At 38.8% G+C, this 11,336-nt stretch overlaps 1 protein-coding gene across 1 annotated transcript; it reads right to left on the minus strand.

Moving 5' to 3' along the window:
- Nucleotides 1-1,097: 1,097 nt before the first annotated feature.
- Nucleotides 1,098-11,107, minus strand: LOC139389275 (inactive phospholipid phosphatase 7-like). Its single transcript, XM_071135849.1, has 2 exons — nt 10,515-11,107; nt 1,098-4,960 (listed from the first exon to the last, which is right to left on the minus strand). Exons 1-2 carry the CDS (start codon nt 11,002-11,004, stop codon nt 4,575-4,577), a joined length of 876 nt encoding a protein of 291 aa, XP_070991950.1. The 5' UTR covers nt 11,005-11,107; the 3' UTR covers nt 1,098-4,574.
- Nucleotides 11,108-11,336: the final 229 nt, after the last annotated feature.

Consider the following 11,336-nt stretch of genomic DNA (forward strand, 5'->3'; position numbering starts at 1 on the left):
CAACGGTCATCATCCATCCATTAAGGTTAAATACACAATTCATCCGCAAGAAGTCAACTTCTTAGAAACAACAGTTTTTTTCAGTAATAACAATCAATCACAGAAAACACTACACACTAGAGTTTACTTCAAACCAACAGACACACATGCTTTACTTCATAAACACAGTTACCATCCTAAACATACATTTAACACTACAGCATACATTGACATTCTAGACAATTCTGTACTTCCAACTTTGTGGTAACAGTTTGGAGAATGCCCTTTCCTGTTTCATCATGACAATACCCCCATGCACAAAGTGAGGTCCACACAGAAATGGTTTGTTGAGATTGTTGTGGAAGAACTTGACTGGCCTTCACAGAGCCCTGATCTCAACCCCATTGAACACCTTTGGGATGAATTGGAATGTCAACTGGGAGCCCGTGCCTGAACTCACTAATGCTCTTGAGGCTGAATGGAAGCAAGTCCCCACAGCAATGTTCCAACATCTAGTGCACGGCTGTCGAACCCTGTTCCTGGAGAGCTACCGTCCTGTATGTTTTCGCTCCAACCCCAGTTGTAACTAACCTGGTTCAGTTTATTAACCAGCCTATTATTAGAATCAGGTGTACTAGATTAGGGTTGGAGTGAAAACCTACAGGATGGTACAGTAGCTCTCCAGGAACAGGGTTGGAGAGCCTTGATCTAGTGGAAAGCCTTCCCAGAAGAGTGGAGGCTGTTAATAAAGGGGGAACAACTTCATATGAATTCCCATGATTTTGGAATGAGATGTTCGACGAGCAGGTCTCCACATACTTTTGGCTATGTAGTGTATATACGGGATAAAGGTCCATAATATTGCATTGCATTACTATGTTGATGAATACCATTGAATAAATAGTTTAATTGACATATTAAAATTGCGTTTGGTTCAGGCACATACAACAATTATTTGCCATGTAGACAAAGTGTACAGCTACTGTATAGTGCAGAGGAGGGTATTGTTAAAGGTGTCCTAGATAGAGCACACCTCTGTAAAATGAGAATGCACCTGCATCTCGATGGCACTGTCCCTTATGTTCTCATCCATACAAAATGTCACACATTTCAGCAAATCAATTGAGGATATAATTTATGTTTAATGGATATGCCAATACATAGACGCATGCATGTATACACTATTCAAGATCACAAAGTACATGAAAAGATTGTTGGTAACATTTCATTGTTCAAAGATAAATTACCCACTTTCTAATAGAATTAAACCAAACCTAACCCAGTAGAGTTTCATCCATCTGAATTCAAATCAATATGTTCAGTGAATGCTTAATTACTGAATGCTTTATTATTACGAAACCCTGTCCCACACCTTACTTATCCAAAATGTTTATCTAGTGAAAAATCTATCTTAACTTTTGTTTTAACCAGTAACTGTAGTCTGTCTTACAAAGGACAGCAGTTTCATTATGTGGTGGCATGAAAAAAATGACTGCATAGAATTATTTTGTTCTGAATATATAAGGAAGCTACCACTTACACATTTTGAAACTGACAATATTTAAGGCAAAACCCGCAAATTAAACACAATATAAAGTGTGCTGCTGAAATTATTGTAAAGATTTCCATTCATGTAAAAATAGCATCTTAGGCAATTAGAACAGCATCTGTTTTTCACAATTCCTGACATTTAATCTGAGTAAAAATTCCCTGTTTTAGGTCAGTTAGGATCACCACTTTATTTTAAGAATGTGAAATGTCAGAATTATAGTAGAGATAATTATTTATTTCTGCTTTTATTTCTTTCATCACATTCCCAGTGGGTCAGAAGTTTACATACACTCAATTAGTATTTGGTAGCATTGACTTTAAATTGTTTCACTTGGGTCAAACGTTTCAGGTAGCCTTCCACAAGCTTCCCACAATAAGTTGGGTGAATTTTGGCCCATTCTTCCTGACAGAGCTGGTGTAATTGAGTCAGGTTTTTAGGCCTTCTTGCTCGCACATTCTTTTTCAGTTCTGCCAACATATTTTCTACAAGATCGAGGTCAGGGCTTTGTGATGGCCACTCCAATACCTTGACTTTGTTTGTCCTTAAGCCATTTTTCCACAACTTTGGAAGTAGGCTTGGGGTCATTGTCCATTTGGAAGACCAATTTGCAACCAAGCTTTAATGATGTCTTGAGATATTGCTTCAATACATCCACAGAATTTTTCCTCCTCATGATGCCACCTATTTTGTGAAGTGCGCCAGTTCCTCCTGCAGCAAAGCACCTCAAAAACATGATGCTGCCATCCCTGTGCTTCATGGTAGGGATGGTGTTCTTCGGCTTGCAAGCCTCACACTTTAACCTCCAACCATAACGATGGTCATTATGGCCAAACAGTTCTATTTTTGTTTCATTAGACCAGAGGACATTTCTCCAAAAAGTACGATCTTTGTCCCCATGTGCAGTTGCTAACCGTAGTCTGGCTTTTTTATGGCGGTTTTGCGAAACAGCCTTTCAGGTTATGTCGATATAGGACTCGTTTTACTGTGGATATAGATACTTTTGTACCTGTTTCCTCCAACATCTTCACAAGGTCCTTTAACCTCCAAACATAATGATGGTCATTATGGCCAAACAGTTCTATTTTTGTTTCATTAGACCAGAGGACATTTCTCCAAAAAGTACGATCTTTGTCCCCATGTGCAGTTGCAAACCGTAGTCTGGCTTTTTTATGGCGGTTTTGCTAAACGGCCTTTCAGGTTATGTCGATATAGGACTCGTTTTACAGTGGATATAGATACTTTTGTACCTGTTTTTCCTCCAACATCTTCACAAGGTCCTTTGCTGTCCTTTGATTTGCACTTTTTGCACCAAAGTACGTTCATCTCTAGGAGACAGGACGCATCTCCTTCCTGAGAGGTATGACGGCTGCGTGGTCCCATACTTGCGTACTATTGTACAGATGAACGTGGTACCTTCAGGCATTTGGAAATTGCTCTTAAGGATGAACCAGTCTTATGGAGGTCTTTTTTTCTGAGGTCTTTACTGATTTCCTGATTTTACCATGATGTCAAGCAAAGAGGCACTGAGTTTGAAGAGGCACTGAGCCTTGAAATACATCCACAGGTTTTTTTATTTTACCTTGATTTAACTTTTACGTGACTCACTATCAGAGTCAGTTAAGAACAAATTCTTATTTTCAATGACGGCCTAGGACCAGTGGGTTAACTGCCTGTTCAGGGGCAGAACGACAGCTCGGGGGTTTGAACTTGCAACCTTCCGGTTACTAGTCCAACGCTCTAACCACTAGGCTACCCTGCCGCTACCCTGGTACACCAAGCCATGACATCATTTTCTGGAATTTTCCAAGCTGTTTAAATTCAGTCAACTTAGTGTATGTAAACTTCTGTCCCACTGGAATTGTGATACAGTGAATTATAAGTGAAATAATCTGTCTGTAAGCAATTGTTGGAAAAATTACTTGTGTCATGCACAAAGTAGATGTCTTAACCGACTTGCCAAAACTATAGTTTGTTAACAAGAAATTTGTGTAGTGGTTGAAAAACAAGTTTTAATGACTCCAACCTAAGTATTTGTAAACTTCTGACTTCAACTGTATATGATGCTCACAAGCCACACAATAGTTGGATATTCATTTCCCACTGAGCAAACAATTTCTGTACTTACAGCATTCTCAGAAATTAATTTTGTCATGTTTTTGTTTGGCAGACAATTTTTTTTATTGACATTTGTCAATACAACTCATGAATGCAACTGTTCATGTCAAATTATTCTACTTGTAGCCCTAAATGTCCTTAAAATAAAATTGTAAAACACTTAGTTGTAAGGCTAAATATGGACTGCAGAGAAATGAAAGTAGTGAGAGAAAAAAAATGATTTTTGGGCCTGATAATACTCTTTTGAGACCCCTCTTTCAAAGTAACTGAAATCTCTTCATCTTCCCATGGTAGCCAAAGTAATGGGCAACTGGGCATTTCATACATGACCATAAGCATGATGGGATGTTAATTGCTTTTTAACTGCTATCAATATACTTTGCGTCCCTCATTTACTCAAGTGTTAACTTTGGCAGTTAGCTGTATCTTCTCGTGCATACTGTACACAAAATATCTGATAGTGAGTCATGTAATGGTGTGTCTTTCACAAAATTCCTGATAGCTTATGATTGTTTTACTGATACTTGCCATTTTTAAATACATACACTTTCAGGTCCAGAGAATGAGTGTTAAAAACATGTTTTTTTATAAGAAAAATGAATTGTCATAAATGTTGACAAAACTAAAAATTGCGGATCAAAATGTAATAAATAAACCCTAGTCAGAAAGGCATCGGAAATGTGTCACAAGGATGCATTAATTTCCTTGCATACTGCATTTACACTGGAGAAAGAAATTCAGTCAAAGCTGAAAATAACCTTATTATAGGGGTAAATGTGATTAACATACATTATGTCTTCATAGACTTCTATTTAAAATGACATGAGGGCCAGTGAGTGGTTGTGACAGAAGAAATTAACAAAAATAGGGACTGAGGGATAGGAGGATGTAAAGCTTTTGTGGGTTGCCTAAAATGCTGATATTGTCATTAGAAGGGGATCCAACTGAGTTTCCCGATGGAGATTAAAGTCTGGCAAGTGTTGGAGGGCAGCCACACCATTTCAACTAGATTGAAATGGAGATAGCCTAATGCAAAACCAAATCCCACATCTGTCAGGTGGTGGCGGCCAAGAAGGATGCGGGACACGCCGGCCAGGAAAGCCCACAGCACCAGTAAGATGCGCAGAGGGACAGCGAGCACTAAGTGTGACAAAAGGAACTTGGATACCATGGCAGCCCGGCTTGCATGTGCTGCTGGGAAAGAGTAAATGTCCATCGCTATGTAATCAAAGAGGCCAGGTGTCATCTCCCAGGGTCCTTTGCGCTTCACGAGTTTCTGCATACCGGCGACGGTCATTACATCCAGTAAAAGCGCTGAGGAGGGAGAGGAAATGGTGTTAAGGATTAACAGAAAACATCCTAGACCTAGATGATAGACAGTAGGGTAAATACAACATGTGTATCTGAGTTAGGACCTGTACAAGTTTTTCTAGTGCCAACCACTTGTTTTTAAAGTTGGCATTCACCAAATCTGTCCCTGTTTGTAGATTCCAGCCCATCTAGCCTAGCCTACTGTACCAATCACACAAATGGGTTTCTAGGGTCTGGAGAGCAGTTGACTTGACAAAAATACCCCAAAAATAGCATTTCAGATAGTGGCCAGGTAAACAAAACCAAAGAGTGAATTGCTGTCTTACCTTGTCCATAGACTGCTAGTAGGTTAAGGAAACCAAAGTGTAATTTGGTAATTTGGCTGAACTATCCCTTTTTGATGATCTCATAATCCATTATAAACCTTGTCAGTATCCATGAACTGTTTATAATCTGTTAGTATCATATTATAATGAACCAGTTATTATCAGTTACACATTTTGTTGTGTTAAAGCCTTCGTTTAAAACTGATTAAATTGAGATGGTGTATCAATACACCCAGTCACTACAAAAACACAGGCGTGCTTCTTAACTAAATTGCCAGAGAGGAAGAAAACAGCTCAGGGATTTCATGAGGCTAATTGTGACTTTAAAACAGTTACAGAGTTTAATGGCTGTGATAGGAGACAACTGACGCTGGATCAACAACACAAAACACAATACAATACTAACCTAACTGACAGTGTGAAAAGAAGGAAGCCTGTACAGAATGAAAATATTCCAAAGCATGCATTCTGTTGGCAATAAAGTACTTAAGTAAAACTGCAAAAAACGTGGCAAAGAAATTAACTTTATGTCCTGAATACAAAGTATTATGTTTGGGGCAAACCCAACACAATACATCACTGAGTACCACCCCGCATATATTCAATGGTGTTTGCATCATGTTATGGGTATGCTTCTCATCGGCAAGGACTAGGGAGTTTTTTTTAGGGTAAAAAAATAAGGAATAGACCTAAGCACAGGCCTAGAGGAAGACCTGTTTCAGATTGTTTTTCAACAGACACTGGGAGACAAATTCACCTTTCAGCAGGACAATTATCTAAAACACAAGGCCAAATATTCACTGGAATTGCTTACCAAGATGACATTGAATGTTCCGGGGTACCCTAGTTACAGTTTTTATGTAAATCGTCTTGAAAATCTATGGCAAAACATACATGGTTGTCTAGCAATGACCAACAACCAACTCGACAGAGCTTGAATAATTTATTTAATAAGACTAATGTGCAAATATTGTACAATCCATGTACAATAGAGACTTACCCAGAAAGTCTCACAGCTGTAATAGTTGCCAAAGGTGAATCTAAAATGTATTGACTCAGGGGTGGGAATACTTATGTACATGAGATTTTTCTGTAATTATGGGGTATTGTAAAACCTATGAAATCAATTTTGAATTCAGGCTACTTTATGACTACTTCATGAAGGCACTGTATTTTGAGACAGTCGGAAAATTGCTAGCAGGGATTCTTGACCGACGGAAATTTAACTTTTATAGTTGAAAACACCAAGGGCAATTTTATAAGGATAAATATTTATTTTGGGAATTGTAGAATATTTTCTATATTATTCATTTCCATGTCGGCTCTATGCGCGGAAATGCCTTTGTCCTGAGCAGAGGAGCCCAATTTCAAACTCTGCACAAAAAGTGTTTAAAATGAAAGAACTGACAATAATGAATATGAACTGGAAAAGGATGTTATGTAGTGTCTTGCAATAGCCTTCGGTGAATTTAAATAATAATTCTGTAATTACATAAACATGTATACAGAGATTTGGTCAACTCTGTCCGATTTGTTAAAAATCCTAAATTATTCAGGAATGAGCAGGGTCAGTTACAGCATAAGAACCCCTTCTTCATGTCCTAATTACATGTAGTGCCACAAGACCACTCATGGTCTGTAAAGTTCTCTACTTTTGATAGATTTCAAACACACAATATTGACATCACCATGGTCACAATCATAACTGTCAACTCCATCTCCCTGATAAGAAATAGTGTGTGTGTGCCATTCAGAGGGCAAGACAAAATATTAAAGTGCCTTTGAACAGGGTATGGTACTAGATGCACCAGTTTGAGTGTGTCAAGAACTGCAACGCTGCGGGGTTTCTCACACTCAACAGTTTCCTGTGTGTATCAAGAATGGTCCACCACCCAAAGGACATCCAGACAACTTGACACAACTGTGGAAAGCATTGAAGACAACATGGGCCAGTATCCCTGTGGAATGCTTTCGATATCTTGTAGAGTCCATGCTCTGAAGAATTAAGGCTGTTCTGAGGGCAAATATGAGGGCAAATATGTAATATAGCCTACAACTTCACAATAAATATTTATTTTAGACAGGTCTAAAGATGCATGATATGAAGAAAATGTAGTCTATTTAAGAAGAGCAGAATAGCATACTCTGAGTTGTCCTTATGTTAGGTCCTGACCTGTCAATGCCAAATGGCTGAGGGCTACACTAGTTAATTTAGCAGATAAGATTTTCTTAGAATTCCGTGGCATTATTTTATAGTATGAAGAATACAATTGATCAAAGCAAAATAAAATAGAAAGGATATTTTCTCCAAACGAGAATTCTGTGTTGAGAGGTTAACAAAGAAATACACTATCATTCAAAAGTTTGGGGTCACTTAGAAATGTCCTTGTTTTTTTTTTTAAAAAGCAAATTTTTGTCCATTGAAATAACATCAAATTGATCCGAAATACAGTATAGGCATTGTTAATGATAATGTTGTAAATGACTTGTAGCTGAAATGGCAGATTTTTATGGAATATCGACATAGGCGTAGAGGCCCATTATCAGCAACCATCCCTCGTGTTCCAATGGCATGTTGGGTTAGCTAATCCAAGTTTATCACTTTAAAAGGCTAATTGATCATTAGAAAACCCTTTTGCAATTATATTAGCACAGCTGAAAACTGTTGTTCTTATTAAAGAAGCAATAAAACGGTCCTTCTTTAGACTAGTTGAGTATCTGGAGCATCAGCATTTGTGGGTTCAATTACAGGCTCAAAATGCCTAGAAACAAAGAACTTTCTTCTGAAATTCGTCAGTCTATACTTGTTCTGAGAAATGAAGGGTTTTCCATGCGAGAAATTGCCAAGAAACTGAAGATCTCGCACAAACTGAAGAACAGCGCAAACTGGCTCTAACCAGTATAGAAAGAGAAGTGGGAGGCCCCGATGCACAACTGAGCAAGAGGACAAATACATTAGAGTGTCTAGTTTGAGAAACAGACGCCTCACAGAAGTCCTCAACTGGCAGCTTAATTAAATAGTACCCGCAAAACACCAGTCTCAATGTCAACAATGAAGAGGCGACTCTGGGTTCCTCTGTCCAGTGTCTCTATTATTTTGCCCAGCTTAATCTTTTATTTTTAATAGCCAGTCTGAGATATGGCTTTTTCTTTGCAACTCTGCCTAGAAGGCCAGCATCCTGGAGTTGCTGATAATGGGCCTTTGTACACCTATGTAGATATTCCATAAGAAATCTGCCATTTCCAGCTACATTAGTCATTTATAACATTAGCAATGTCTACAATGTATTTCTGATCAATTTGATGTTATTTTAATGGACAAAAAAAGAGCTTTTCTTTCAAAAACAAGAACATCTCTAAGTTACCCCAAACTTTTGAACAGTAGTTTATATATTCCTATATGCTTAATTTAGAGTTATTAATGTAACTTTAGTTGTTCTACAAATGTTGGGCTACATGTTTTAATGATTTGTAATACATTGTAAGGCTGCATGATGCCACTCTAATGATGATTTGAAAAAAGTCGCTTGAAAGGCATGAGCTCTGCTTCGTTTTTTTTGTGCAGGCTGTACACACTACATCAGTCACTCATTCACAATTTGACAAGCACTTGATAATGCCTAGAACATGTGTGGCCGTTATGCACACAAAAACAATCCATGCCTTTTGTGGTTAGTGGCCGTTGTACCCTTCTCTGAGTGCTGCGCGCTCCATCAGGTAATCGGGTCTTTCTCACAGGCTATAAGTGAAGACAGACACATTGGGGACGCAACTGCATGCGTCTTTATGCAATTCCAAGGTGCAAAATGAAGATATTGGAAGAACTGTCCATATTTACTTTTCGTCAGCCAACAAGATGAGTAGGCCTAACGAACAGCAAAAGCACTTGCCTATGTCAATTTACTATCCCCCATAGTATAAAATATTATTTCTTGACATTATAAGCGCAGCAATGTGCACATGGTAGTAGGCTACAAGAGCGAATGTTCCATTAGCAGAAAACATCATTATCAAAAGTAACCGCAAATTAAATTATTCATGTAATTCTTCTATTATAAAGGTGCATTTTTATGCTGAAAATGATCCTCCCCCAACTGGTATGCCAGTTAGGCTCTACATCCCTTATAGATTGTGCTTAACTTGAAGTTATTTGGCCACTTTAGTTGTGATAGAAACCTTATTACAACATATAGGCTTATGGGCTAGGCTACACGAGGTGTGCGACTATGATTCGAAAAAGTCAACAACAACAAAAGGAATCGTTTCTTATACTGGGCATCATTCACAAGTGATAATATAAAAATTCACTTGTGATAATATTGTCACCCATCAGACTATTCTTGATATAATATTGTCTTAACATATACTAAAAAATATATGTGTGAAATTTGTTTTGATTTAGAATGGACCATAATCATGCACCTATATTGAAACAGGGGCACCGGGAAAAGATACATGTTATCTACGCATTCAAATAGCGAATGGAGGACGCTTTTCCTCTTAGTTTATTTTCAAATAAATATAGTAGGCCTAGCCTATAGAAAGCTGATGGGATCCTCGTCATTTATTAGGGGCCATCACTCTGTTTTCTCCGGCAATTGCATAGCCTATAGAAATGTTGTGCAACATGAGTGCATGGACTCTCATGAAGTGTTTGATTAGATTTTAGAATACATTTGCATTGATGTCAGAGTGATTAGAGGGACAATAGAGTGCTGAGTACCAGGCAGTTAGCAAGTTTGGTAGGCTACTAATGACCAGCAGCAGCATCATAGCTTGGGGAAGCCTAATTACTGTGACTAAACGGTCACGTGGAATTTGACTGCCTTCATGACTCGTGACCGCTGGTGTGGCGGTAATACAGTCACCGCAACAGCCCTATGTACACATCGACCTGAAATACCTCTGCACATTGATCTGGTACAGGTAGCTCCATTCTTGTGTATTTTTTGTATTCCTCGTGCTACTATTTTATTTTGAACATCGTTGGGAAGTCTACACCAGTTGTATTCATTGCATGTGGCACATATAATTTGATTTGAATAAGCTGTACATAAGGGATGGAATTAAATGCACAGACAGCAGCCTATTAATACTCCTCAAGAGTGGTGGAAACAAAAACTAAATTCAGTCAGAAAAAAACACTGTGAAGAAGTGTCCCTTATGCTTGAATGATTCGAGTCTGCCACATTTGATGACAAAAAGGTCAATCGAAAAATTAAATCACTTACCAAGAAGCAAATTGACCAGAACTTCTTGTCCTGCCATTGTGTTGCTTCTGGTGAGACATATAATTGTGCCAACAATCCAAGGGATGCCATGACCAGTGATTGCAAGCAGGTTGACCATGGAGCGCACACTGCCCCATGAGGAGTGAGAATATGCGCAAACCCCAAGCCTTTTGGACATGCATATATCAATCGCCAAAAGAGAGTTCATTGCAATGGCCTTAAACGAGGGGTTGAGTTGTATGCAATCCTCTTCTGGAAGTTTAACAGATTCTCTGCGGTCCTCAGTGTTATTTTCAAGTGGCTCCTGCTGCACATTTTGAGGTTGCTGCTGCTGCTGTTGGCTTGGCTGGCGTTTCAGTGAACCAGGCCGTCTTAATGTCCCCCGTGCCTCGTTGCTATTTCTGAGAGGCTGGTTCAGTGAAATAAACTCCAGTCTGTTGATCGGGTCATTCTGATCTCTCATCCTGGATCTGGTCTGATTTACAGGCATTTTGATATCAAATTAGAAAAACCTGACAATTCCCCCTTTCCATGTAGCAGGGACGTTATTACTGATATGGTGAAGAGTTGTCTGCAGAGAGATCAAGTGTTGCTCTGAGGTGCCAACTCAGTGTGAGTTATAAATAGATCTACTGCCTTGCTTCTCTATCTGTATGACTGCACATGGCTCCTCGATTTCAGCCATTTTTATTTTGCATACAAGACAAGTGACTGTACATAACTAGGGCCGAGCTCCCTGGCATCCAGGAACTCTATACCAGGCGGTGTCAGAGCAAGGCCCTAAAAATAGTTAGACTCCAGCAACCCAAGTCATAGACATTT

The sequence above is a fragment of the Oncorhynchus clarkii genome, chromosome 30, assembly GCF_045791955.1.
Source record: "Oncorhynchus clarkii lewisi isolate Uvic-CL-2024 chromosome 30, UVic_Ocla_1.0, whole genome shotgun sequence".
NCBI lineage: Eukaryota > Metazoa > Chordata > Actinopteri > Salmoniformes > Salmonidae > Oncorhynchus > Oncorhynchus clarkii.